This window comes from Procambarus clarkii, chromosome 48 (assembly GCF_040958095.1).
Source record: "Procambarus clarkii isolate CNS0578487 chromosome 48, FALCON_Pclarkii_2.0, whole genome shotgun sequence".
In the NCBI taxonomy this organism is placed as follows: domain Eukaryota; kingdom Metazoa; phylum Arthropoda; class Malacostraca; order Decapoda; family Cambaridae; genus Procambarus; species Procambarus clarkii.
This window is the reverse complement of record NC_091197.1, coordinates 26,992,994-27,020,623: the sequence shown is the minus strand read 5'-3', so window position 1 is coordinate 27,020,623 and position 27,630 is coordinate 26,992,994. Positions and strand designations below refer to the sequence as shown.

Below are 27,630 nucleotides of genomic sequence, written 5' to 3'. Positions count from 1 at the left end.
ACCACACTCACCACACTCACCACACTCACCACACTCACCACACTCCCCACACTCACCATACTCACCATACTCACCATACTCACCACACTCACCACACTCACCACGCTCACCACACTCACTACACTCACCATACTCACCACACTCACCATACTCACCACACTCACCACACTTACCATATTCTCCACACTCACCACACTCACCATACTCACCACACTCACCACATTCATCATACTCATTACACTCACTATACTCACCACACTCACCATACTCACCACACTCACCACACTCACCATATTCTCCACACTCACCACACTCACCACACTCACAACACTCACCATACTCCCCACACTCACCACACTTACCTCACTCACCACACTCACCACACTCACCATACTCACCACACTCACCACACTCACCACACTCACCACACTCACCATACTCACCACACTCACCACACTCACCACACTCACCACACCCACCACACTCACCACACTCACCACACTCACCATACTCACCACACTCACCACACTCACCACACTCACCACACTCACAACACTCACCATACTCCCCACACTCACCACACTCACCACACTCACCACACTCACCATACTCACCACACTCACCATACTCACCACACTCACCACACTCACCACACTCACAACACTCACCACACTCACCACACTCACCATACTCACCACACTCACCACACTCACAACACTCACCATACTCCCCACACTCACCACACTCACCACACTCACCACACTCACAACACTCACCACATTCACCACACTCCCCACACTCACCACACTCACCGCACTCCCCACACTCACCACACTCACCACACTCCCCACACTCACCACACTCACCGCACTCCCCACACTCACCATGCTCACCATACTCACCATACTCACCACACTCACCACACTCACCACACTCACTACACTCACCACACTCACCATACTCACCACACTCACCACACTCACCACACTCACCACACTCACCACACTCCCCACACTCACCACACTCACCATACTCACCATACTCACCATACTCACCACACTCACTACACTCACCACGCTCACCACACTCACTACACTCACCATACTCACCACACTCACCATACTCACCACACTCACCACACTTACCATATTCTCCACACTCACCACACTCACCATACTCACCACACTCACCACATTCATCATACTCATTACACTCACTATACTCACCACACTCACCATACTCACCACACTCACCACACTCACCATATTCTCCACACTCACCACACTCACCACACTCACCACACTCACAACACTCACCATACTCCCCCACACTCACCACACTTACCACACTCACCACACTCACCACACTCACCATACTCACCACACTCACCACACTCACCACACTCACCACACTCACCATACTCACCACACTCACCATACTCACCATACTCACCACACTCACCACACTCACCACACCCACCACACTCACCACACTCACCACACTCACCATACTCACCACACTCACCACACTCACCACACTCACCAACACTCACCATACTCCCCACACTCACCACACTCACCACACTCACCACACTCACCATACTCACCACACTCACCATACTCACCACACTCACCACACTCACCACACTCACCATACTCCCCACACTCACCACACTCACCACACTCATAATACTCACCACACTCACCACACTCACAACACTCACCATACTCCCCACACTCACCACACTCACCACACTCATAATACTCACCACAACACTCACAACACTCACCACACTCACACACTCACCACACTCACCACACTCACAACACTCACCATATTCCCCACACTCACCACACTCACCACACTCACCATACTCACCACACCATCACCATACTCACCACACTCACCACACTCACCCACACCCACCACACTCACCACACTCACCATACTCACCAACACTCACCACACTCACCACACTCACCACACTCACCACACTCACACACTCACCATACTCCCCACACTCACCACACTCACCATACTCACCACACTCACCATAACTCACCACACTCACAACACTCACCATACTCCCACACTCACTACACTTACCACACTCACCACACTCACCACACTGCACCATACTCACCACACTCACCATACTCCCAACACTCACCACACTCACCACACTCACCATACTCACCACACTCACCACACTCACCACACTCACACAGCACTCAACCACACTCACCACACCCACAATACTCACCCACACTCACCACACTCGACCAACACTCAACAACACTCACCATAACTACTCCCCACACTCACCACACTCACCACACTCACCATACTCACCACACTCCCCACACTCACCACACTCACCACACTCACAGACACTCACCATACTCCCACACATCACACACTCACCACACTCACCACACTCACCATACTCAACCACACTCACCATACTCACCATACTCCCATACTCACCACACTCACCATACTCACCACACTGCACAAACACTCAAACCATACTACTCCCGGCACACTCACTGACACTTACACACTCACCACACGCACCACACTCACCATACTCACGCACACTCAAAAAAAACCTACGCCCAACACTCACCCACACTCACCACACTCAACACCATACGCACCACACTCACCACACTCACATCACACTCACAACACTCACCACACTCACCACACGCCACAATACTCACCACAACGCACCACACTTCAACCACACTCACAACACTCACCATACTCCCCACACTCACCACACTCACCACACTCACCAGACTCACCACACTCCCCACACTCACCACACTCACCACACTCACAACACTCACCATACTCCCCACACTCACCACCACTCACTACACTCACCACACTCACCACACTCACCATACTCACCACACTCACCATACGCACCATACTCCCATACTCACCACACTCACCACACTCACCATACTCACCACACTCACCATACTCCCCACACTCACCACACTCGCCACACTCACCATACTCACCACACTCACCACACTCACCACACTCACCACACTCCCACACTCACCACACTCACCACACTCACCACACTCACCACACTCCCTACACTCACCACACTCACCACACTCCCCACACTCACCACACTCACCACACTCCCCACACTCACCACAATCACCGCACTCCCCACACTCACCATGCTCACCATACTCAACCATACTCACCACACTCACCACACTCCCCACACTCACCAACACTCACTACACTCACCACACTCACCATACTCACCACACTCACCACACTCACCACACTCACCACACTCACCACACTCCCCACACTCACCATACTCACCATACTCACCATACTCACCACACTCACCACACTCACCACGCTCACCACACTCACTACACTCACCATACTCACCACACTCACCATACTCACCCACACTCACCACACCGTACCATAGTCTCCACACTCACCACACTCACCATACTCACCACACTCACCACATTCATCATACTCATTACACTCACGATACGCACCACACTCACCATACTCCACCCACACTCACCACACTGCACCATATTCTCCACACTCACCACACTCACCACACTCACAACACTCACCATACTCCCCACACTCACCACACTTACCACACTCACCACACTCACCACACTCACCATACTCACCACACTCACCACACTCACCACACTCACCATACTCACCACACTCACCACCACTCACCACACTCACACACTCACCACACCCACCCACACTCACCACACTCACCACACTCACCATACTCACCACACTCACCACACTCACCACACTCACCACACTCACAACACTCACCATACTCCCCACACTCACCACACTCACCACACTCACCACACTCACCATACTCACCACACTCACCATACTCACCACACTCACCACACTCACCACACTCACAACACTCACCACACTCACCACACTCACCATACTCACCACACTCACCACACTCACAACACTCACCATACTCCCCACACTCACCACACTCACCACACTCACCACACTCACAACACTCACCACATTCACCACACTCCCCACACTCACCACACTCACCGCACTCCCCACACTCACCACACTCACCACACTCCCCACACTCACCACACTCACCGCACTCCCACACTCACCATGCTCACCATACTCACCATACTCACCACACTCACCACACTCACCACACTCACTACACTCACCACACTCACCATACTCACCACACTCACCACACTCACCACACTCACCACACTCACCACACTCCCCACACTCACCACACTCACCATACTCACCATACTCACCATACTCACCACACTCACCTACACTCACCACGCTCACCACACTCACTACACTCACCATACTCACCACACTCACCATACTCACCACACTCACCACACTTACCATATTCTCCACACTCACCACACTCACCATACTCACCACACTCACCACATTCATCATACTCATTACACTCACTATACTCACCACACTCACCATACTCACCACACTCACCACACTCACCATATTCTCCACACTCACCACACTCACCACACTCACCACACTCACAACACTCACCATACTCCCCACACTCACCACACTTACCACACTCACCACACTCACCACACTCACCATACTCACCACACTCACCACACTCACCAAACTCACCACACTCACCATACTCACCACACTCACCATACTCACCACACTCACCACACTCACCACACTCACCACACTCACCACACTCACCACACTCACCACACTCACCACACTCACCACACTCACCACACTCACCACACTCACCACACTCACAACACTCACCATACTCCCCACACTCACCACACTCACCACACTCACCACACTCCACCATACTCACCAACACTCACCATACTCACCACACTCACCACACTCACCACACTCACCATACTCCCCACACTCACCACACTCACCACACTCATAATACTCACCACACTCACCACACTCACAACACTCACCATACTCCCCACACTCACCACACTCACCACACTCATAATACTCACCACACTCACAACACTCACCACACTCACCACACTCACCACACTCACCACACTCACAACACTCACCATATTCCCCACACTCACCACACTCACCACACTCACCATACTCACCACACTCACCATACTCACCACACTCACCACACTCACCACACCCACCACACTCACCACACTCACCATACTCACCACACTCACCACACTCACCACACTCACCACACTCACCACACTCACAACACTCACCATACTCCCACACTCACCACACTCACCATACTCACCACACTCCACCATACTCACCACACTCACAACACTCACCATACTCCCCACACTCACTACACCTTACCACACTCACCACACTCACCACACTCACCATACTCACCACACTCACCATACTCCCAACACTCACCACACTCACCACACTCACCATACTTCACCACACTCACCACACTCACCACACTCACAACACTCACCACACTCACCCACACCCACAATACTCACCACACTCACCACACTCACCACACTCACAACACTCACCATACTCCCCACACTCACCACACTCACCACACTCACCATACTCACCACACTCCCCACACTCACCACACTCACCACACTCACACAACTCACCATACTCCCCACACTCACCACACTCACCCACACTCACCACACTCACCATACTCACCACACTCACCATACTCACCATACTCCCATACTCACCACACTCACCACACTCACCATACTCACCACACTCACCATACTCCCCACACTCACCACACTCACCCACACTCACCATACTCACCACACTCACCACACTCACCACACTCACCACACTCCCCACACTCACCACACTCACCACACTCACCACACTCACCACACTCACCACACTCACCACACTCACCACACTCCCCACACTCACCACACTCACCACACTCCCCACACTCACCACACTCCACCGCACTCCCCAACTCACCATGCTCACCATACTCACCATACTCACCACACTCACCACACTCCCCACACTCACCACACTCACTACACTCACCACACTCACCATACTCACCACACTCACCACACTCACCACACTCACCACACTCCCCACACTCACTATACTCACCATACTCACCATACTCACCACACTCACCACACTCACCACGCTCACCACACTCACTACACTCACCATACTCACCACACTCACCATACTCACCACACTCACCACACTTACCATATTCTCCACACTCACCACACTCACCATACTCACCACACTCACCACATTCATCATACTCATTACACTCACTATACTCACCACACCTCACCATACTCACCACACTCACCACACTCACTATATTCTCCACACTCACCACACTCACCACACTCACCACACTCACAACACTCACCATACTCCCCACACTCACCACACTTACCCACACTCACCACACTCACCACACTCACCATACTCACCACACTCACCACACTCACCAAACTCACCACACTCACCATACTCACCACACTCACCATACTCACCACACTCACCACACTCACCACACTCACCACACCCACCACACTCACCACACTCACCACACTCACCATACTCACCACACTCACCACACTCACCACACTCACCACACTCACAACACTCACCATACTCCCCACACTCACCACACTCACCACACTCACCACACTCACCATACTCACCACACTCACCATACTCACCACACTCACCAACCACCACACTCACCACACTCACCATACTCCCCACACTCACCACACTCACCACACTCATAATACTCACCACACTCACCACACTCACAACACTCACCATACTCCCCACACTCACCACACTCACCACACTCATAATACTCACCACACTCACCACACTCACAACACTCACCATACTCCCACACTCACCACACTCACCACACTCACCACACTCACAACACTCACCATATTCCCCACACTCACCACACTCACCACACTCACCATACTCACCACACTCACCATACTCACCACACTCACCACACTCACCACACCCACCACACTCACCACACTCACCATACTCACCACACTCACCACACTCACCACACTCACCACACTCACAACACTCACCATACTCCCCACACTCACCACACTCACCACACTCACCACACTCACCATACTCACCACGCTCACCATACTCACCACACTCACCATACTCCCCACACTCACCACACTCACCACGCTCACCACACTCACCACACTCACCACACTCCCCACACTCACCACACTCACCACACTCATAATACTCACCACACTCACCACACTCACCACACTCACAACACTCACCATACTCCCCACACTCACCACACTCACCATACTCACCACACTCACCACACTCACCACACTCACAACACTCACCATACTCCCCACACTCACCACACTTACCACACTCACCACACTCACCACACTCACCATACTCACCACACTCACCATACTCCCCACACTCACCACACTCACCACACTCACCATACTCACCACACTCACCACACTCACCACACTCACAACACTCACCACACTCACCACACCCACAATACTCACCACACTCACCACAGTCACCACACTCACAACACTCACCATACTCCCCACACTCACCACACTCACCACACTCACCATACTCACCACACTCCCCACACTCACCACACTCACCACACTCACAACACTCACCATACTCCCCACACTCACCACACTCACCACACTCACCACACTCACCACACTCACCATACTCACCACACTCACCATACTCACCATACTCCCATACTCACCACACTCACCACACTCACCATACTCACCACACTCACCATACTCCCCACACTCACCACACTCACCACACTCACCATACTCACCACACTTTCCACACTCACCACACTCACCACACTCCCCACACTCACCACACTCACCACACTCCCCACACTCACCACACTCACCACACTCCCCACACTCACCACACTCACCACACTCCCCACACTCACCACACTCACCGCACTCCCCACACTCACCATGCTCACCATACTCACCACACTCACCACACTCACCACACTCACTACACTCACCACACTCACCACACTCACCACACTCACCACACTCGCCACACTCCCCACACTCACCACACTCACCATACTCACCATACTCACCACACTCACCACACTCCCCACGCTCACCACACTCACTACACTCACCATACTCACCACACTCACCATACTCACCACACTCACTACACTCACCATATTCTCCACACTCACCACACTCACCATACTCACCACACTCACCACATTCACCATACTCATTACACTCACTATACTCACCACACTCACCATACTCACCACACTCACCACACTCACCATATTCTCCACACTCACCACACTCACCACACTCACCACACTCACAACACTCACCATACTCCCCACACTCACCACACTTACCACACTCACCACACTCACCATACTCACCACACTCACCATACTCCCCACACTCACCACACTCACCACACTCACCATACTCCCCACACTCACCACACTCACCACACTCATAATACTCACCACACTCACTACACTCACCACACTCACAACACTCACCATACTCCCCACACTCACCACACTCACCACACTCACCATACTCACCACACTCACCACACTCACCACACTCACAACACTCACCATACTCCCCACACTCACCACACTTACCACACTCACCACACTCACCACACTCACCATACTCACCACACTCACCATACTCCCCACACTCACCACACTCACCACACTCACCATACTCACCACACTCACCACACTCACCACACTCACAACACTCACCACACTCACCACACCCACAATACTCACCACACTCACCACACTCACCACACTCACAACACTCACCATACTCCCACACTCACCACACTCACCACACTCACCATACTCACCACACTCCCCACACTCACCACACTCACCACACTCACAACACTCACCATACTCCCCACACTCACCACACTCACCACACTCACCACACTCACCATACTCACCACACTCACCATACTCACCATACTCCCATACTCACCACACTCACCACACTCACCATACTCACCACACTCACCATACTCCCCACACTCACCACACTCACCACACTCACCATACTCACCACACTTTCCACACTCACCACACTCACCACACTCACCACACTCCCCACACTCACCACACTCACCACACTCACCACACTCCCCACACTCACCACACTCACCACACTCCCCACACTCACCACACTCGCCACACTCCCCACACTCACCACACTCACCGCACTCCCCACACTCACCATGCTCACCATACTCACCACACTCACCACACTCACCACACTCACCACACTCACCACACTCACCACACTCACCACACTCCCCACACTCACCACACTCACCATACTCACCATACTCACCACACTCACCACACTCCCCACGCTCACCACACTCACTACACTCACCATACTCACCACACTCACCATACTCACCACACTCACCACACTCACCATATTCTCCACACTCACCACACTCACCATACTCACCACACTCACCACATTCACCATACTCATTACACTCACTATACTCACCACACTCACCATACTCACCACACTCACCACACTCACCATATTCACCACACTCACCACACTCACCACACTCACAACACTCACCATACTCCCCACACTCACCACACTTACCACACTCACCACACTCACCACACTCACCATACTCACCACACTCACCATACTCCCCACACTCACCACACTCACCACACTCACCATACTCACCACACTCACCACACTCACCACACTCACAACACTCACAACACTCACCACACCCACAATACTCACCACACTCACCACACTCACAACACTCACCATACTCCCCACACTCACCACACTCACCACACTCACCATACTCACCACACTCCCCACACTCACCACACTCACCACACTCACAACACTCACCATACTCCCCACACTCACCACACTCACCACACTCACCATACTCACCACACTCACCACACTCACCATACTCCCATACTCACCACACTCACCACACTCACCATACTCACCACACTCACCATACTCCCCACACTCACCACACTCACCACACTCACCATACTCACCACACTCACCACACTCACCACACTCACCACACTCCCCACACTCACCACACTCACCACACTCACCACACTCCCCACACTCACCACACTTACCACACTCACCACACTCACTACACTCACCACACTCACCATACTCACCATACTCACCACACTCACCACACTCACCACACTCACCACACTCACTACACTCACCACACTCACCGCACTCCCCACACTCACCATGCTCACCATACTCACCATACTCACCACACTCACCACACTCACCACACTCACCATACTCACCACACTCACCACACTCACCATACTCACCACACTCACCACGCTCACCATACTCACCACACTCACCACACTCACCACACTCACCATACTCACCACACTCACCACACTCACCACACTCACCACACTCCCCACACTCACCACACTCACCGCACTCCCCACACTCACCATGCTCACCATACTCACCATAGTCACCACACTCACCACACTCACCACACTCACCACACTCACTACACTCACCACACTCACCATACTCACCACACTCACCACACTCACCATACCACACTCACCACACTCACCACACTCACCACACTCCCCACACTCACCACACTCACCATACTCACCATACTCACCATACTCACCACACTCTCCACACTCACCACGCTCACCACACTCACTACACTCACCATACTCACCACACTCACCATACTCACCACACTCACCACACTCACCATATTCTCCACACTCACCATACTCACCACACTCACCACATTCACCATACTCATTACACTCACTATACTCACCACACTCACCATACTCACCACACTCACCACACTCACCATATTCTCCACACTCACCACACTCACCACACTCACCATACTCACCACACTCACCATACTCACCACACTCCCCACACTCACCATACTCACCACACTCACCATACTCACCACACTCACCATACTCACCACACTCACCATACTCACCACACTCACCACACTCACCATATTCATCACACTCACCACACTCACCACACTCACCATACTCACCACACTCACCATACTCACCATACTCACCACACTCCCCACACTCACCATACCACACTCACCATACTCACCACACTCACCATACTCACCACACTCACCATACTCACCATACTCACCATACTCACCACACTCACCATACTCACCACACTCACCATACTCACCACACTCACCATATTCTCCACACTCACCACACTCACCATACTCACCACACTCACCATACTCACCACACTCACCATACTCACCACACTCACCATATTCTCCACACTCACCACACTCACCATACTCACCACACTCACCATACTCACCACACTCACCATACTCACCACACTCACCATATTCTCCACACTCACAGCCTCAGAGATATTAGAAAGAACTTTTTTAGTGTCAGAGTGGTTGACAAATGGAATGCATTAGGGGGTGATGTGGTGGAGGCTGACTCCATACACAGTTTTAAATGTAGATATGATAGAGCCCGATAGGCTCAGGAATCTGTACACCTGTTGATTGACAGTTGAGAGGCGGGACCAAAGAGCCAAAGCTCAACCCCCGCAAACACAACTAGGTGAGTACTAGGTGAGTACACTCACCATACTCACCACACTCACCATACCACACTCACCATACTCACCACACTCACCACACTCCCCTCACTCACCATACTCCCAACACCCACCATACTCACCACACTCACCACATTCACAATATTCACCACACTCCCCTCACTCACCATACTCCCAACACCCACCATACTCACCACACTCATCATACCCACCACACTCACCACACTCACCACACTCACTACACTCACCATACTCACCACACTTTCCTCACTCACCACACTCACCATACTCACCACACTCACCATACTCACCACACTCACCATACTCACCATACTTCTAACACTCACCACACTCACCATACTTCTAACACTCACCATACTTCTAACACTCATCATACTTCTAACACTCACCATACTCACCACACTCACCATACTCACCACACTCCCCTCACTCACCATACTCACCACACTCACCATACTTCTAACACTCACCACACTCACCACACTCACCATACTCACCACACTCACCATACTCACCACACTCACCAAACTCACCACACTCACCATACTCACCACACTCTCCACACTCCCCTCACTCACCACACTCACAATATTCACCACACTCCCTTCACTCACCATACTCACCACACTCACCATACTCACCACACTCACCATACTCACCACACTCACCACACTCACTATACTCACCACACTCACCATACTCACCACACTCACCACACTCAACCACACCAACAGTTTAAGCTTTGCCTCGAGGGGCGAGTTTATTGGGCAGCGTCACTCATCCTGTGAGTGGACACACCACCATAGTGACAGTATTGGGCAGCGTCACTCATCCTGTGAGTGGACACACCACCATAGTGACAGAATTGGGCAGCGTAACTCATCCTGTGAGTGGACACACCACCATAGTGACAGTATTGGGCAGCGTCACTCATCCTGTGAGTGGACACACCACCATAGTGACAGTATTGAGCAGCGCCACTCATCCTGTGAGTGGACACACCCCCATAGTGACAGTATTGGGCAGCGCCACTCATCCTGTGAGTGGACACACCACCATAGTGACAGTATTGGGCAGCGCCACTCATCCTGTGAGTGAACACACCACCATAGTGACAGTATTGGGCAGCGCCACACATCCTGTGAGTGGACACACCACCATAGTGACAGTATTGGGCAGCGTCACTCATCCTGTGAGTGGACACACCACCATAGTGACAGTATTGGGCAGCGCCACTCATCCTGTGAGTGGACACACTACCATAGTGACAGTATTGGGCAGCGTCACTCATCCTGTGAGTGGACACACCACCATAGTGACAGTATTGGGCAGCGTCACTCATCCTGTGAGTGAACACACCACCATAGTGACAGTATTGGGCAGCGCCACTCATCCTGTGATTGAACACACCACCATAGTGACAGTATTAGGCAGCGTCACTCATCCTGTGAGTGGACACACCATCATAGTGACAGTATTTGGCAGCGTCACTCATCCTGTGAGTGGACACACCGCCATAGTGACAGTATTAGGCAGCGCCACTCATCCTGTGAGTGGACACACCGCCATATTGACAGTATTGGGCAGCGTCACTCATCCTATGAGTGGACACACCACTATAGTGACAGTATTGGGCAGCGTCACTCATCCTGTGAGTGGACACACCACCATAGTGAAAGTATTGGGCAGCGTCACTCATCCTATGAGTGGACACACCACCATAGTGACAGTATTGGGCAGCGTCACTCATCCTGTGAGTGGACACACCACCATAGCTGACAGTATTGGGCAGCGTCACTCATCCTGTGAGTGGACACACAACCATAGTGACAGTATTGGGCAGCGTCACTCATCCTGTGAGTGAACACACCACCATAGTGACAGTATTGGGCAGCGTCACTCATCCTGTGAGTGGACACACCACCATAGTGACAGTATTGGGCAGCGTCACTCATCCTGTGAGTGAACACACCACCATAGTGACAGTATTAGGCAGCGTCACTCATCCTGTGAGTGGACACACCACCATAGTGACAGTATTAGGCAGCGCCACTCATCCTGTGAGTGGACACACCACCATAGTGAAAGTATTGGGCAGCGTCACTCATCCTGTGAGTGGACACACCGCCATAGTGACAGTATTAGGCAGCGCCACTCATTCTGTGAGTGGACACACCACCATAGTGAAAGTATTGGGCAGCGCCACTCATCTTGTGAGTGGACACACCGCCATAGTGACAGTTTTAGGCAGCGTCACACATCCTGTGAGTGAACACACCACCATAGTGACAATATTAGGCAGCGTCACTCATCCTGTGAGTGGACACACCACCATAGTGACAGTATTGGGCAGCGTCACTCATCCTGTGAGTGGACACACCACCATAGTGGCAGTATTGGGCAGCGCCACTCATCCTGTGAGTGGACACACCGCCATAGTGACAGTATTGGGCAGCGTCACTCATCCTGTGAGTGAACACACCACCATAGTGACAGTATTGGGCAGCGCCACTCATCCTGTGAGTGGACACACCACCATAGTGACAGTATTGGGCAGCGTCACTCATCCTGTGAGTGGACACACCACCATAGTGACAGTATTGGGCAGCCTCACTCATCCTGTGGTCCCATCACCCACGGTGCTGGGGCCATGGCCACACACTCTCCTGGCAAGGAATTCTTATTCACAAAATTTTGTCTCTAGTTGCCTAAAGAGAGGTTTGCCTAGACTCAAGAACATGCCTGGCAACAAGAATGTTCACATCCTGTGGTTACAAGACATTCTTTGTTTCGTTCATTTTTTCTAGCATGTCAGTCCAGAGAATTGTGAGAAAGATTGTTTCCAGGTTTTCAATTTTTTTCCTCAAACCCTCTGCCTCTCGCCTTGTATCCACTTGCTGGTCATTGTCAGCTGATAGAAACGCTTGTGCATGGTTTATCCTGTTCTTGCGACCCCCCCCCCCTCCCCTTACGGTACTCACTAGGTGAGTACAGAACACGAACATCATCAACATGTGCTGACCATTGCGAGTAGGACACACGCTTGATCACATAAATATTTTCCTAGTGATGACGTCAGTACATTCCACCAGTGTCACCATTACCATGGTGCCCCCACCAGCGCCACCATAACCATGGTGCCCCCACCAGGGCCACCATAACCTGCTTGATGGGGTTCTGGGAGTTCTTCTACTCCCCAAGCCCGGCTTGAGGCCAGGCTCGACTTGTGAGAGTTTGGTCCACCAGGCTGTTGCTTGGAGCGGCCCACAGGCCCATATACCCACCACAGCCCGGCTGGTCCGGAACTTCTCTTAGAAAACAGTCCAGTTTTCTCTTGAAGATGTCCACGGTTGTTTCGGCAATATTTCTTATAGTCGCTGGGAGGACGTTGAACAACCGTGGACCTCTGATGTTTATACAGTGTTCTCTGATTGTGCCTATGGCACCTCTGCTCTTCACTGGTCCAATCTGCATTTGCTTCCATATCGTTCACTACAGTACGTTATTTTACTGTGTAGATTTGGGACCTGGCCCTCCAGTATTTTCCATGTGTATATTATTTGGTATCTCTCTCGTCTACTTTCTAGAGAGTACATTTGGAGAGCTTTGAGACGATCCCAATAATTTAGGTGTTTTATCTCGTCTATGCGTGCCGTATATGTTCTCTGTATTCCCTCTATTTCAGCAATCTCTCCTGCCCTGAAGGGGGAAGCGAGTACTGAGCAGTACTCAAGACGGGACAACACAAGTGACTTGAAGAGTACAACCATTGTGATAGGAACCCTGGATTTGAAAGTTCTCGTAATCCATCCGATCATTTTTCTGGCTGAAGCGATATTTGCTTGGTTATGCTCCCTAAACGTTAGATCGACGGACATCATTATTCCCAAATCCTTAACATGCTGTTTTTCTACTATGGGCAGATTCGATTGTGTTTTGTACCCTGTATTATGTTTCAAATCCTCATTTTTGCCGTACCTGAGTACCTGAAATTTATCACTGTTAAACATCATGCTATTTTCTGCTGCCCATTCGAAAACTTTGTTGACATCTGCTTGTAGCTTTTCAATGTCTTCAGCAGAGGTAATTTTCATGCTGATTTTTGTCATCTGCGAAGGATGACACGAAGCTGTGATGTGTATTTTTGTCTATATCTGATATGAGAATAAGGAACAGCAGCGGTGCAAGGACTGTACCTTGAGGTACAGAGCTTTTAACATCGCTTGGACTCGATTTTATTTGATTGACTGTTACTCTTTGTGTTCTGTTCGACAGGAACTTGAGTATCCAGCGTCCTACTTTACCAGTTATTCCCATTGACCTTATTTTGTGTGCTATCACCCCATGGTCACATTTGTCGAACGCCTTTGCAAAGTCTGTGTATACAACATCTGCATTTTGCTTTTCTTCTAGAGCTTCTGGGATTTTGTCATAGTGGTTGAGTAACTGTGACAGACAGGATCTTCCCGCTCTAAATCCATGTTGTCCTGGATTGTGCAACTCATTATTTTCCATAAAACTAGAAATTTGATTCCTAATCACTCTTTCAACCACTTTTATTATGTGTGATGTTAGTGCAACTGGTCTATATTTTTTTGCTAAGGCTTTACTACCCCCCCCCCTGCAGAGTAGCTATATCTGCAGATTTAAATGCTGCTGGTATCTCCCCGGTATCCAGGCTTTTTCTCCATATTACGCTGAGTGTTCACGCTACTGGTACTTTACATTTATTTGTGAATTTTGAATTCCATGAGTCAGGCCCAGGAGCTGAGTGCATAGGCATATCGTCAATTTCTCTTTCAAAGTCTTCCGAGTTCGTGTTAATATCCGTTATATTATCTGCAGCTTGGATGTCATTCATAAAGAAGCTGTCTGGGTCATTAACTTTCATGTTGTTTATTGGTGTGCTAAACATAGCCTCATTCTGGCTTCTTAGAATTTCACTAATGTCTTTGTTGTCCTCTGTGTACGTACCTTCATTTGTAATTAACGGTCCAATACTGGTCGAGGTTTTGGATTTTGATTTTGCGAGTGTGAAAAAATATTTCGGATTTTTCTTTATCTCTTGTATAGCTTTCTGTTCCAATTCCATTTCCTCAGACTCATATGATCGCTTCAATGTGGAAGTACCAATTACCAAGATACTTCCCACCAGTGCCACCATTACCATGGTACTTCCCACCAGTGCCACCATTACCATGGTACTTCCCACCAGTGCCACCATTACCATGGTACTTCCCACCAGTGCCACCATTACCATGGTACTTCCCACCAGTGCCACCATTACCAAGGTACTTCCCACCAGTGCCACCATTACCATGGTACTTCCCACTAGTGCCACCAGTGCCAAGGTACTTCCCACCAGTGCCACCATTACCATGGTACTTCCCACCAGTGCCACCATTACCATGGTACTTCCCACCAGTGCCACCATTACCATGGTGCCCCCACCAGTGTCACCATTACCATGGTTCTTCCCACCAGTGCCACCATTACCATGGTACTTCCCACCAGTGCCACCATTACCATGGTACTTCCCACCAGTGCCACCATTACCATGGTACTTCCCACCAGTGCCACCATTACCATGGTACTTCCCACCAGTGCCACCATTACCATGGTGCCCCCCACCAGTGTCACCATTACCATGGTACTTCCCACCAGTGTCACCATTACCATGGTACTTCCCACCAGTGCCACCATTACCATGGTGCTTCCCACCAGTGCCACCATTACCATGGTGCTTCCCACCAGTGCCACCATTACCATGGTACTTCCCACCAGTGCCACCATTACCATGGTACTTCCCACCAGTGCCACTATTACCATGGTGCCCCCCACCAGTGTCACCATTACAATGGTACTTCCCACCAGTGCCACCATTACCATGGTACTTCCCACCAGTGCCACCATTACCATGGTACTTCCCACCAGTGCCACCATTACCATGGTACTTCCCACCAGTGCCACCATTACCATGGTACTTCCCACCAGTGCCACCATTACCATGGTACTTCCCACCAGTGCCACCATTACCATGGTACTTTCCACCAGTGCCACCATTACCATGGTACTTCCCACCAGTGCCACCATTACCATGGTATTTCCCACCAGTGCCACCATTACCATGGTACTTCCCACCAGTGCCACCATTACCATGGTACTTCCCACCAGTGCCACCATTACCATGGTACTTCCCACCAGTGCCACCATTACCATGGTACTTCCCACCAGTGCCACCATTACCATGGTACTTCCCACCAGTGCCACCATTACCATGGTACTTCCCACCAGTGCCACCATTACCATGGTGCCCCCCACCAGTGTCACCATTACCATGGTTCTTCCCACCAGTGCCACCATTACCATGGTACTTCCCACCAGTGCCACCATTACCATGGTACTTCCCACCAGTGCCACCATTACCATGGTACTTCCCACCAGTGCCACCATTACCATGGTACTTCCCACCAGTGCCACCATTACCATGGTGCCCCCCACCAGTGTCACCATTACCATGGTACTTCCCACCAGTGTCACCATTACCATGGTACTTCCCACCAGTGCCACCATTACCATGGTGCTTCCCACCAGTGCCACCATTACCATGGTAGCTTCCCACCAGTGCCACCATTACCATGGTACTTCCCACCAGTGCCACCATTACCATGGTACTTCCCACCAGTGCCACCATTACCATGGTGCCTCCCACCAGTGTCACCATTACAATGGTACTTCCCACCAGTGCCACCTATTACCATGGTACTTCCCACCAGTGCCACCATTACCATGGTGCCCCCCACCAGTGTCACCATTACCATGGTACTTCCCACCAGTGCCACCATTACCATGGTACTTCCCACCAGTGCCACCATTACCATGGTGACTTCCCACCAGTGCCACCATTACCATGGTGACTTCCCACCAGTGCCACCATTACCATGGTACTTCCCACCAGTGCCACCATTACCATGGTACTTCCCACCAGTGCCACCATTACCATGGTGCCTTCCCACCAGTGTCCACCATTACAATGGTACTTCCCACCAGTGCCACCATTACCATGGTACTTCCCACCAGTGCCACCATTACCATGGTACTTCCCACCAGTGCCACCATTACCATGGTACTTCCCACCAGTGCCACCATTACCATGGTACTTCCCACCAGTGCCACCATTACCATGGTACTTCCCACCAGTGCCACCATTACCATGGTACTTCCCACCAGTGCCACCATTACCATGGTACTTCCCACCAGTGCCACCATTACCATGGTACTTCCCACCAGTGCCACCATTACCATGGTACTTCCCACCAGTGCCACCATTACCATGGTACTTCCCACCAGTGCCACCATTACCATGGTACTTCCCACCAGTGCCACCATTACCATGGTACTTCCCACCAGTGCCACCATTACCATGGTACTTCCCACCAGTGCCACCATTACCATGGTACTTCCCACCAGTGCCACCATTACCATGGTGCTCCCCACCAGTGTCACCATTACCATGGTACTTCCCACCAGTGCCACCATTACCATGGTACTTCCCACCAGTGCCACCATTACCATGGTACTTCCCACCAGTGCCACCATTACCATGGTACTTCCCACCAGTGCCACCATTACCATGGTACTTCCCACCAGTGCCACCATTACCATGGTGCTCCCCACCAGTGTCACCATTACCATGGTACTTCCCACCAGTGTCACCATTACCATGGTACTTCCCACCAGTGCCACCATTACCATGGTGCTTCCCACCAGTGCCACCATTACCATGGTGCTTCCCACCAGTGCCACCATTACCATGGTACTTCCCACCAGTGCCACCATTACCATGGTACTTCCCACCAGTGCCACCATTACCATGGTGCCCCCCACCAGTGTCACCATTACAATGGTACTTCCCACCAGTGCCACCATTACCATGGTACTTCCCACCAGTGCCACCATTACCATGGTGCCCCCCACCAGTGTCACCATTACCATGGTACTTCCCACCAGTGTCACCATTACCATGGTACTTCCCACCAGTGCCACCATTACCATGGTGCTTCCCACCAGTGCCACCATTACCATGGTGCTTCCCACCAGTGCCACCATTACCATGGTACTTCCCACCAGTGCCACCATTACCATGGTACTTCCCACCAGTGCCACCATTACCATGGTGCCCCCCACCAGTGTCACCATTACAATGGTACTTCCCACCAGTGCCACCATTACCATGGTACTTCCCACCAGTGCCACCATTACCATGGTACTTCCCACCAGTGCCACCATTACCATGGTACTTCCCACCAGTGCCACCATTACCATGGTACTTCCCACCAGTGCCACCATTACCATGGTACTTCCCACCAGTGCCACCATTACCATGGTACTTTCCACCAGTGCCACCATTACCATGGTACTTCCCACCAGTGCCACCATTACCATGGTATTTCCCACCAGTGCCACCATTACCATGGTACTTCCCACCAGTGCCACCATTACCATGGTACTTCCCACCAGTGCCACCATTACCATGGTACTTCCCACCAGTGCCACCATTACCATGGTACTTCCCACCAGTGCCACCATTACCATGGTACTTCCCACCAGTGCCACCATTACCATGGTACTTCCCACCAGTGCCACCATTACCATGGTGCCCCCCACCAGTGTCACCATTACCATGGTTCTTCCCACCAGTGCCACCATTACCATGGTACTTCCCACCAGTGCCACCATTACCATGGTACTTCCCACCAGTGCCACCATTACCATGGTACTTCCCACCAGTGCCACCATTACCATGGTACTTCCCACCAGTGCCACCATTACCATGGTGCCCCCCACCAGTGTCACCATTACCATGGTACTTCCCACCAGTGTCACCATTACCATGGTACTTCCCACCAGTGCCACCATTACCATGGTGCTTCCCACCAGTGCCACCATTACCATGGTGCTTCCCACCAGTGCCACCATTACCATGGTACTTCCCACCAGTGCCACCATTACCATGGTACTTCCCACCAGTGCCACCATTTACCATGGTGCCCCCCACCAGTGTCACCATTACAATGGTACTTCCCACCAGTGCCACCATTACCATGGTACTTCCCACCAGTGCCACCATTACCATGGTACTTCCCACCAGTGCCACCATTACCATGGTACTTCCCACCAGTGCCACCATTACCATGGTACTTCCCACCAGTGCCACCATTACCATGGTACTTCCCACCAGTGCCACCATTACCATGGTACTTTCCACCAGTGCCACCATTACCATGGTACTTCCCACCAGTGCCACCATTACCATGGTATTTCCCACCAGTGCCACCATTACCATGGTACTTCCCACCAGTGCCACCATTACCATGGTACTTCCCACCAGTGCCACCATTACCATGGTACTTCCCACCAGTGCCACCATTACCATGGTACTTCCCACCAGTGCCACCATTACTATGGTACTTCCCACCAGTGCCACCATTACCATGGTACTTCCCACCAGTGCCACCATTACCATGGTACTTCCCACCAGTGCCACCATTACCATGGTACTTTCCACCAGTGCCACCATTACCATGGTACTTCCCACCAGTGCCACCATTACCATGGTTCTTCCCACCAGTGCCACCATTACCATGGTACTTCCCACCAGTGCCACCATTACCATGGTACTTCCCACCAGTGCCACCATTACCATGGTACTTCCCACCAGTGCCACCATTACCATGGTACTTCCCACCAGTGCCACCATTACCATGGTACTTCCCACCAGTGCCACCATTACCATGGTACTTCCCACCAGTGCCACCATTACCATGGTACTTCCCACCAGTGCCACCATTACCATGGTGCCCCCCACCAGTGCCACCATTACCATGGTACTTCCCACCAGTGCCACCATTACCATGGTACTTCCCACCAGTGCCACCATTACCATGGTACTTCCCACCAGTGCCACCATTACCATGGTACTTCCCACCAGTGCCACCATTACCATGGTACTTCCCACCAGTGCCACCATTACCAAGGTACTTCCCACCAGTGCCACCATTACCATGGTACTTCCCACCAGTGCCACCATTACCATGGTACTTCCCACCAGTGCCACCATTACCATGGTACTTCCCACCAGTGCCACCATTACCATGGTGCTTCCCACCAGTGTCACCATTACCATGGTGCCCCCCACCAGTGCCACCATTACCATGGTACTTCCCACCAGTGCCACCATTACCATGGTGCCCCCCACCAGTGCCACCATTACCGAGGTACTTCCCACCAGTGCCACCATTACCATGGTACTTCCCACCAGTGCCACCATTACCATGGTGCCCCCCACCAGTGTCACCATTACCATGGTACTTCCCACCAATGTCACCATTACCATGGTACTTCCCACCAGTGCCACCATTACCATGGTACTTCCCACCAGTGCTACCATTACCATGGTACTTCCCACCAGTGCCACCATTACCATGGTACTTCCCACCAGTGCCACCATTACCATGGTACTTCGCACCAGTGCCACCATTACCATGGTACTTCCCACCAGTGCCACCATTACCATGGTACTTCCCACCAGTGCCACCATTACCATGGTACTTCCCACCAGTGCCACCATTACCATGGTACTTCCCACCAGTGCCACCATTACCATGGTACTTCCCACCAGTGCCACCATTACCATGGTACTTCCCACCAGTGCCACCATTACCATGGTACTTCCCACCAGTGCCACCATTACCATGGTACTTCCCACCAGTGCCACCATTACCATGGTACTTCCCACCAGTGCCACCATTACCATGGTACTTCCCACCAGTGCCACCATTACCATGGTACTTCCCACCAGTGCCACCATTACCATGGTACTTCCCACCAGTGCCACCATTACCATGGCACTTCCCACCAGTGCCACCATTACCATGGTACTTCCCACCAGTGCCACCATAACCTCATGACTCACCAGTTACGTGACTAATGAGTAATTAAGATAACGTCCATGAACCAGGCAGGTAGACTAGGGATAACACGATATGCACGACCTTGACTGCGATAACGGATATATCAGAGATAACATCATGATACCATCCGGAGTCCATTATATTTGCTGCCATAATAAACGAACTAAACCCATTGTTGAACAATAAAGGGCGTGATTTACACTCAACATTGTGCAAGATTGACCATTCTGTTGCGTCTTCCCCACTGCCTCCTGTAACGGCATGGAAACTATCAGGGGAAAGCGCCAAGCCCTCACGACTATGTAGCACTGGGAAGGTGTCAGGATAAGGATTTGGGATGGGACGGGGGGAAGGAATGGTGCCCAACCACTTGTGGACGGTCGGGGATTGAACGCCGACCTGCAGGAAGCGAGACCGTCGCTCTACCGTCCAGCTCAAGCGGTTGGGCAGATCCTCTCCCAAGTGTAACAGAAATTGTGTTGCATCAGTGTTCGTTCACATGTATGTCTTCCTGCAACACTTGCCTAGTATGTGTTGCACGATTATGTGAGTACACTCACACACACACACACACACACACACACACACACACACACACACACACACACACACACAGCTATCAAGCTGGGGCCTGATAGCTGAGTGGACAGCGCTCTGGACTCGTAATCCTAGGGTCTGGGTTCGACCCACATTGATGGCACAAGCAAAAGTGGGGAAAATTTCTTTCACCCTGATGGCCCTGTTACCTAGCAGTAAATAGGTACCTGGGAGTTAAACAGCTGTTTAGGGCTGCTTCCTGGGCGTGTGGGGAAAACAAGTTAGTTAGTAGTTAGTAACAGTTCGTTGATAGACAGTTGAGAGGCGGGCCGTAGGAGCCAGAGCTCATCCCCTGCAAGCACAACTAGGTGAATACAACTGGGTGAACACAACTAGGTGAATATATCTACGTGAATACAACTGGGTGAATACAACTGGGTGAATACAACTAGGTGAATACAACTACGTGAATACAACTGGGTGAATACAACTGGGTGAATACATCTACGTGAATACAACTGGGTGAATACAACTGGGTGAATACAACTGGGTGAATACAACTACGTGAATACAACTGGGTGAATACAAATGGGTGAATACATCTGGGTGAATACAACTAGGTGAATACAACTACGAGAATACAACTGGGTGAACACAACTAGGTAAATACAACTACGTGAATACAACTAGGTGAATACAACTGGGTAAATACAACTGGGTGAATACAACTAGGTGAATACAACTACGTGAATGCAACTAGGTGAATACACTCACACACACACACAACATACCCCAGGATACACACTAAGGCTCACAACATACCCCAGGATATACACTAAGGCTCACTACATACCCCAGGATACACACTAAGGCTCCCTACATACCCCAGGATACACACTAAGGCTCACAACATACACCAGGATACACACTAAGGCTCACTACATACCCCAGGATACACACTAAGGCTCACTACATACCCCAGGATACACACTAAGGTTCACAACATACCCCAGGATATACACTAAGGCTCCCTACATACCCCAGGATACACACTAAGGCTCACAACATACACCAGGATACACACTAAGGCTCCCTACATACCCCAGGATATACACTAAGGCTCACTACATACCCCAGGATACACACTAAGGCCCCTACATACATCAGGATACACACTAAGGCTCACAACATACCCCAGGATACACACTAAGGCCCCCTACATACCCCAGGATACACACTAAGGCCCCTACATACATCAGGATACACACTAAGGCTCCCTACATACCCCAGGATACACACTAAGGCCCCTACATACATCAGGATACACACTAAGGCTCCCTACATACCCCAGGATATACACTAAGGCTCACTACATACCCCAGGATACACACTAAGGCTCACAACATACCCCAGGATACACACTAAGGCTCATAACATACCCCAGGATACACACTAAGGCTCACAACATACCCCAGGATACACACTAAGGCTCACAACATACCCCAGGATATACACTAAGGCTCACTACATACCCCAGGATACACACTAAGGCTCACAACATACCCCAGGATACACACTAAGGCTCATAACATACCCCAGGATACACACTAAGGCTCACAACATACCCCAGGATACACACTAAGGCTCACAACATACCCCAGGATACACACTAAGGCTCACTACATACCCCAGGATACACACTAAGGTTCACAACATACCCCAGGATACACACTAAGGTTCACAACATACCCCAGGATACACACTAAGGCTCACAACATACCCCAGGATATACACTAAGGCTCACTACATACCCCAGGATACACACTAAGGCTCACAACATACCCCAGGATACACACTAAGGCTCACAACATACCCCAGGATACACACTAAGGCTCACAACATACCCCAGGATACACACTAAGGCTCACAACATACCCCAGGATACACACTAAGGCTCCCTACATACCCTAGGATACACACACAAATAGGTGAGTACAAATAGGTGAGTACACTAAGGCTCACTACATACCCCAGGATACACACAAAGGCCCCCTACATACCCCAGGATACACACTAAGGCTCCCTACATACCCCAGGATATACACTAGGGCTCACTACATACCCCAGGATACACACTAAGGCTCCCTACATACCCCAGGATACACACTAAGGCTCCCTACATACCCCAGGATACACACTAAGGCCTCCTACATACCCCAGGATACACACTAAGGCTCACAACATACCCCAAGATGCACATTAAGGCTCCTTACATACCCCCTGATACACACTAAGGCTCCCTACATACCCCAGGATATACACTAAGGCTCACTACATACCCCAGGATACACACTAAGGCTCACTACATACCCCAGGATACACACTAAGGCTCCCTACATACCCCAGGATATACACTAAGGCTCACTACATACCCCAGGATACACACAAAAGGCTCCCTACATACCCCAGGATATACACTAAGGCTCACAACATACCCCAGGATACACACTAAGGCTCCCTACATACCCCAGGATACACACTAAGGCTCCCTACATACCCCAGGATACACACTAAGGCTCCCTACATACCCCAGGATACACACTAAGGCTCCCTACATACCCCAGGATACACACTAAGGCTCCCTACATACCCCAGGATACACACACAAATAGGTGAGTACAAATAGATGAGTACACTAAGGCTCACTACATACCCCAGGATACACACTAAGGCCCCCTACATACCCCAGGATACACACTAAGGCTCCCTACATATCCCAGGATATACACTAAGGCTCACTACATACCCCAGGATACTCACTAAGGCTCCCTACATACCCCAGGATACACACTAAGGCTCCCTACATACCCCAGGATATACACTAAGGCTCACTACATACCCCAGGATACTCACTAAGGCTCCCTACATACCCCAGGATACACACTAAGGCTCCCTACATACCCCAGGATATACACTAAGGCTCACTACATACCCCAGGATACTCACTAAGGCTCCCTACATACCCCAGGATACACACTAAGGCTCCCTACATACCCCAGGATACACACTAAGGCTCCCTACATACCCCAGGATACACACTAAGGCTCCCTACATACCCCAGGATACACACTAAGGCCTCCTACATACCCCAGGATACACACTAAGGCTCCCTACATACCCCAGGATACGCACTAAGGCCTCCTACATACCCCAGGATACGCACTAAGGCCTCCTACATACCCCAGGATACACACTAAGGCCTCCTACATACCCCAGGATACGCACTAAGGCCTCCTACATACCCCAGGGTACACACTAAGGCCTCCTACATACCCCAGGATACACACTAAGGCTCCCTAGTGTGTGGTAGTGGTGTAAGCTAGCCACCAGTACAAGACAGTGGTATAATAGAGTCATTAAGGGCGAGAATGAGACTGACGTACCTGGGGAGGCTGCCATTGGAGACTCTGGGGGCGTCGTCTTGGTGCGGCATGATCAACAAGGAGTCTATCTCACTACTCCATAATCACTCAACCACTGCCACAGTCTCTCTGATAACCTCACAACTCTGAGGTAGTCACTGGCCAGAGTATGTCTGTATGGGCAGCTGTCTGGGGTATACTGGGGTATGTTATGTTGGTGAACCTCTTTGTCTACACACTGTGAGAGAGTATATCACGGTGAGTATATCACGGTGAGTCTGCTTCTTCTCACACAGTAACTGCCTCACTGTTCAGCTGTCTGGACACTACTACTGTCCAAGCCTCACTGTTCAGCCGTCTGGACACTACTACTGTCCAAGCATCACTGTCCGGCCGGGTGGACAAAACACTACTACTCCTGATAAGATAATGTGGAGTAATTTAGGAAGATGACTGTGACACCGTAGCCTGAACCAGTACTACGTCTCTGCTCACTTACTTGACGCCTTGCACCGTCCCTCTACGGTGTGTGTTTATGGGGTGTACACGGTACACTTATGGGGGTGTACATGGTACAGTTATGGGGTGTACATGGTACAGTTATGGGGTGTACATGGTACAGTTATGGGGGTGTACACGGTACAGTTATGGGGCGTACATGGTACAGTTATGGGATGTACAATGTACAGTTATGAGTGTGTACATGGTACACTCATGGGGGTGTACATGGTACAGTTATGGGGTGTACATGGTACAGTTATGGGGTGTACATGGTACAGTTATGGGGTGTACATGGTACAGTTATGGGGTGTACATGGTACAGTTATGGGGTGTACATGGTACAGTTATGGGGTG

The 27,630-nt window shown here is 51.0% G+C and overlaps 1 protein-coding gene across 5 annotated transcripts in view; it reads right to left on the bottom strand.

The window, feature by feature from the left end:
- The window catches only part of LOC138349446 (serine/threonine-protein kinase OSR1-like), a 580,194-nt gene that overhangs the window by 236,961 nt on the left and 315,603 nt on the right, over positions 1-27,630 (bottom strand). The window contains exon 1 of one of the 5 annotated variants that reach the window (XM_069302668.1): positions 26,797-27,193. The exons of 1 other annotated variant lie outside the window; for it this stretch is intronic. In XM_069302668.1, the coding sequence (XP_069158769.1) occupies positions 26,797-26,846 (50 nt within the window). In that variant the 5' untranslated portion in view covers positions 26,847-27,193. Of the gene's footprint in view, positions 1-26,796; positions 27,194-27,630 lie in introns of those variants that run through there. 3 more of the 5 variants (XM_069302669.1, XM_069302664.1, XM_069302667.1) reach the window with 3 other exon arrangements.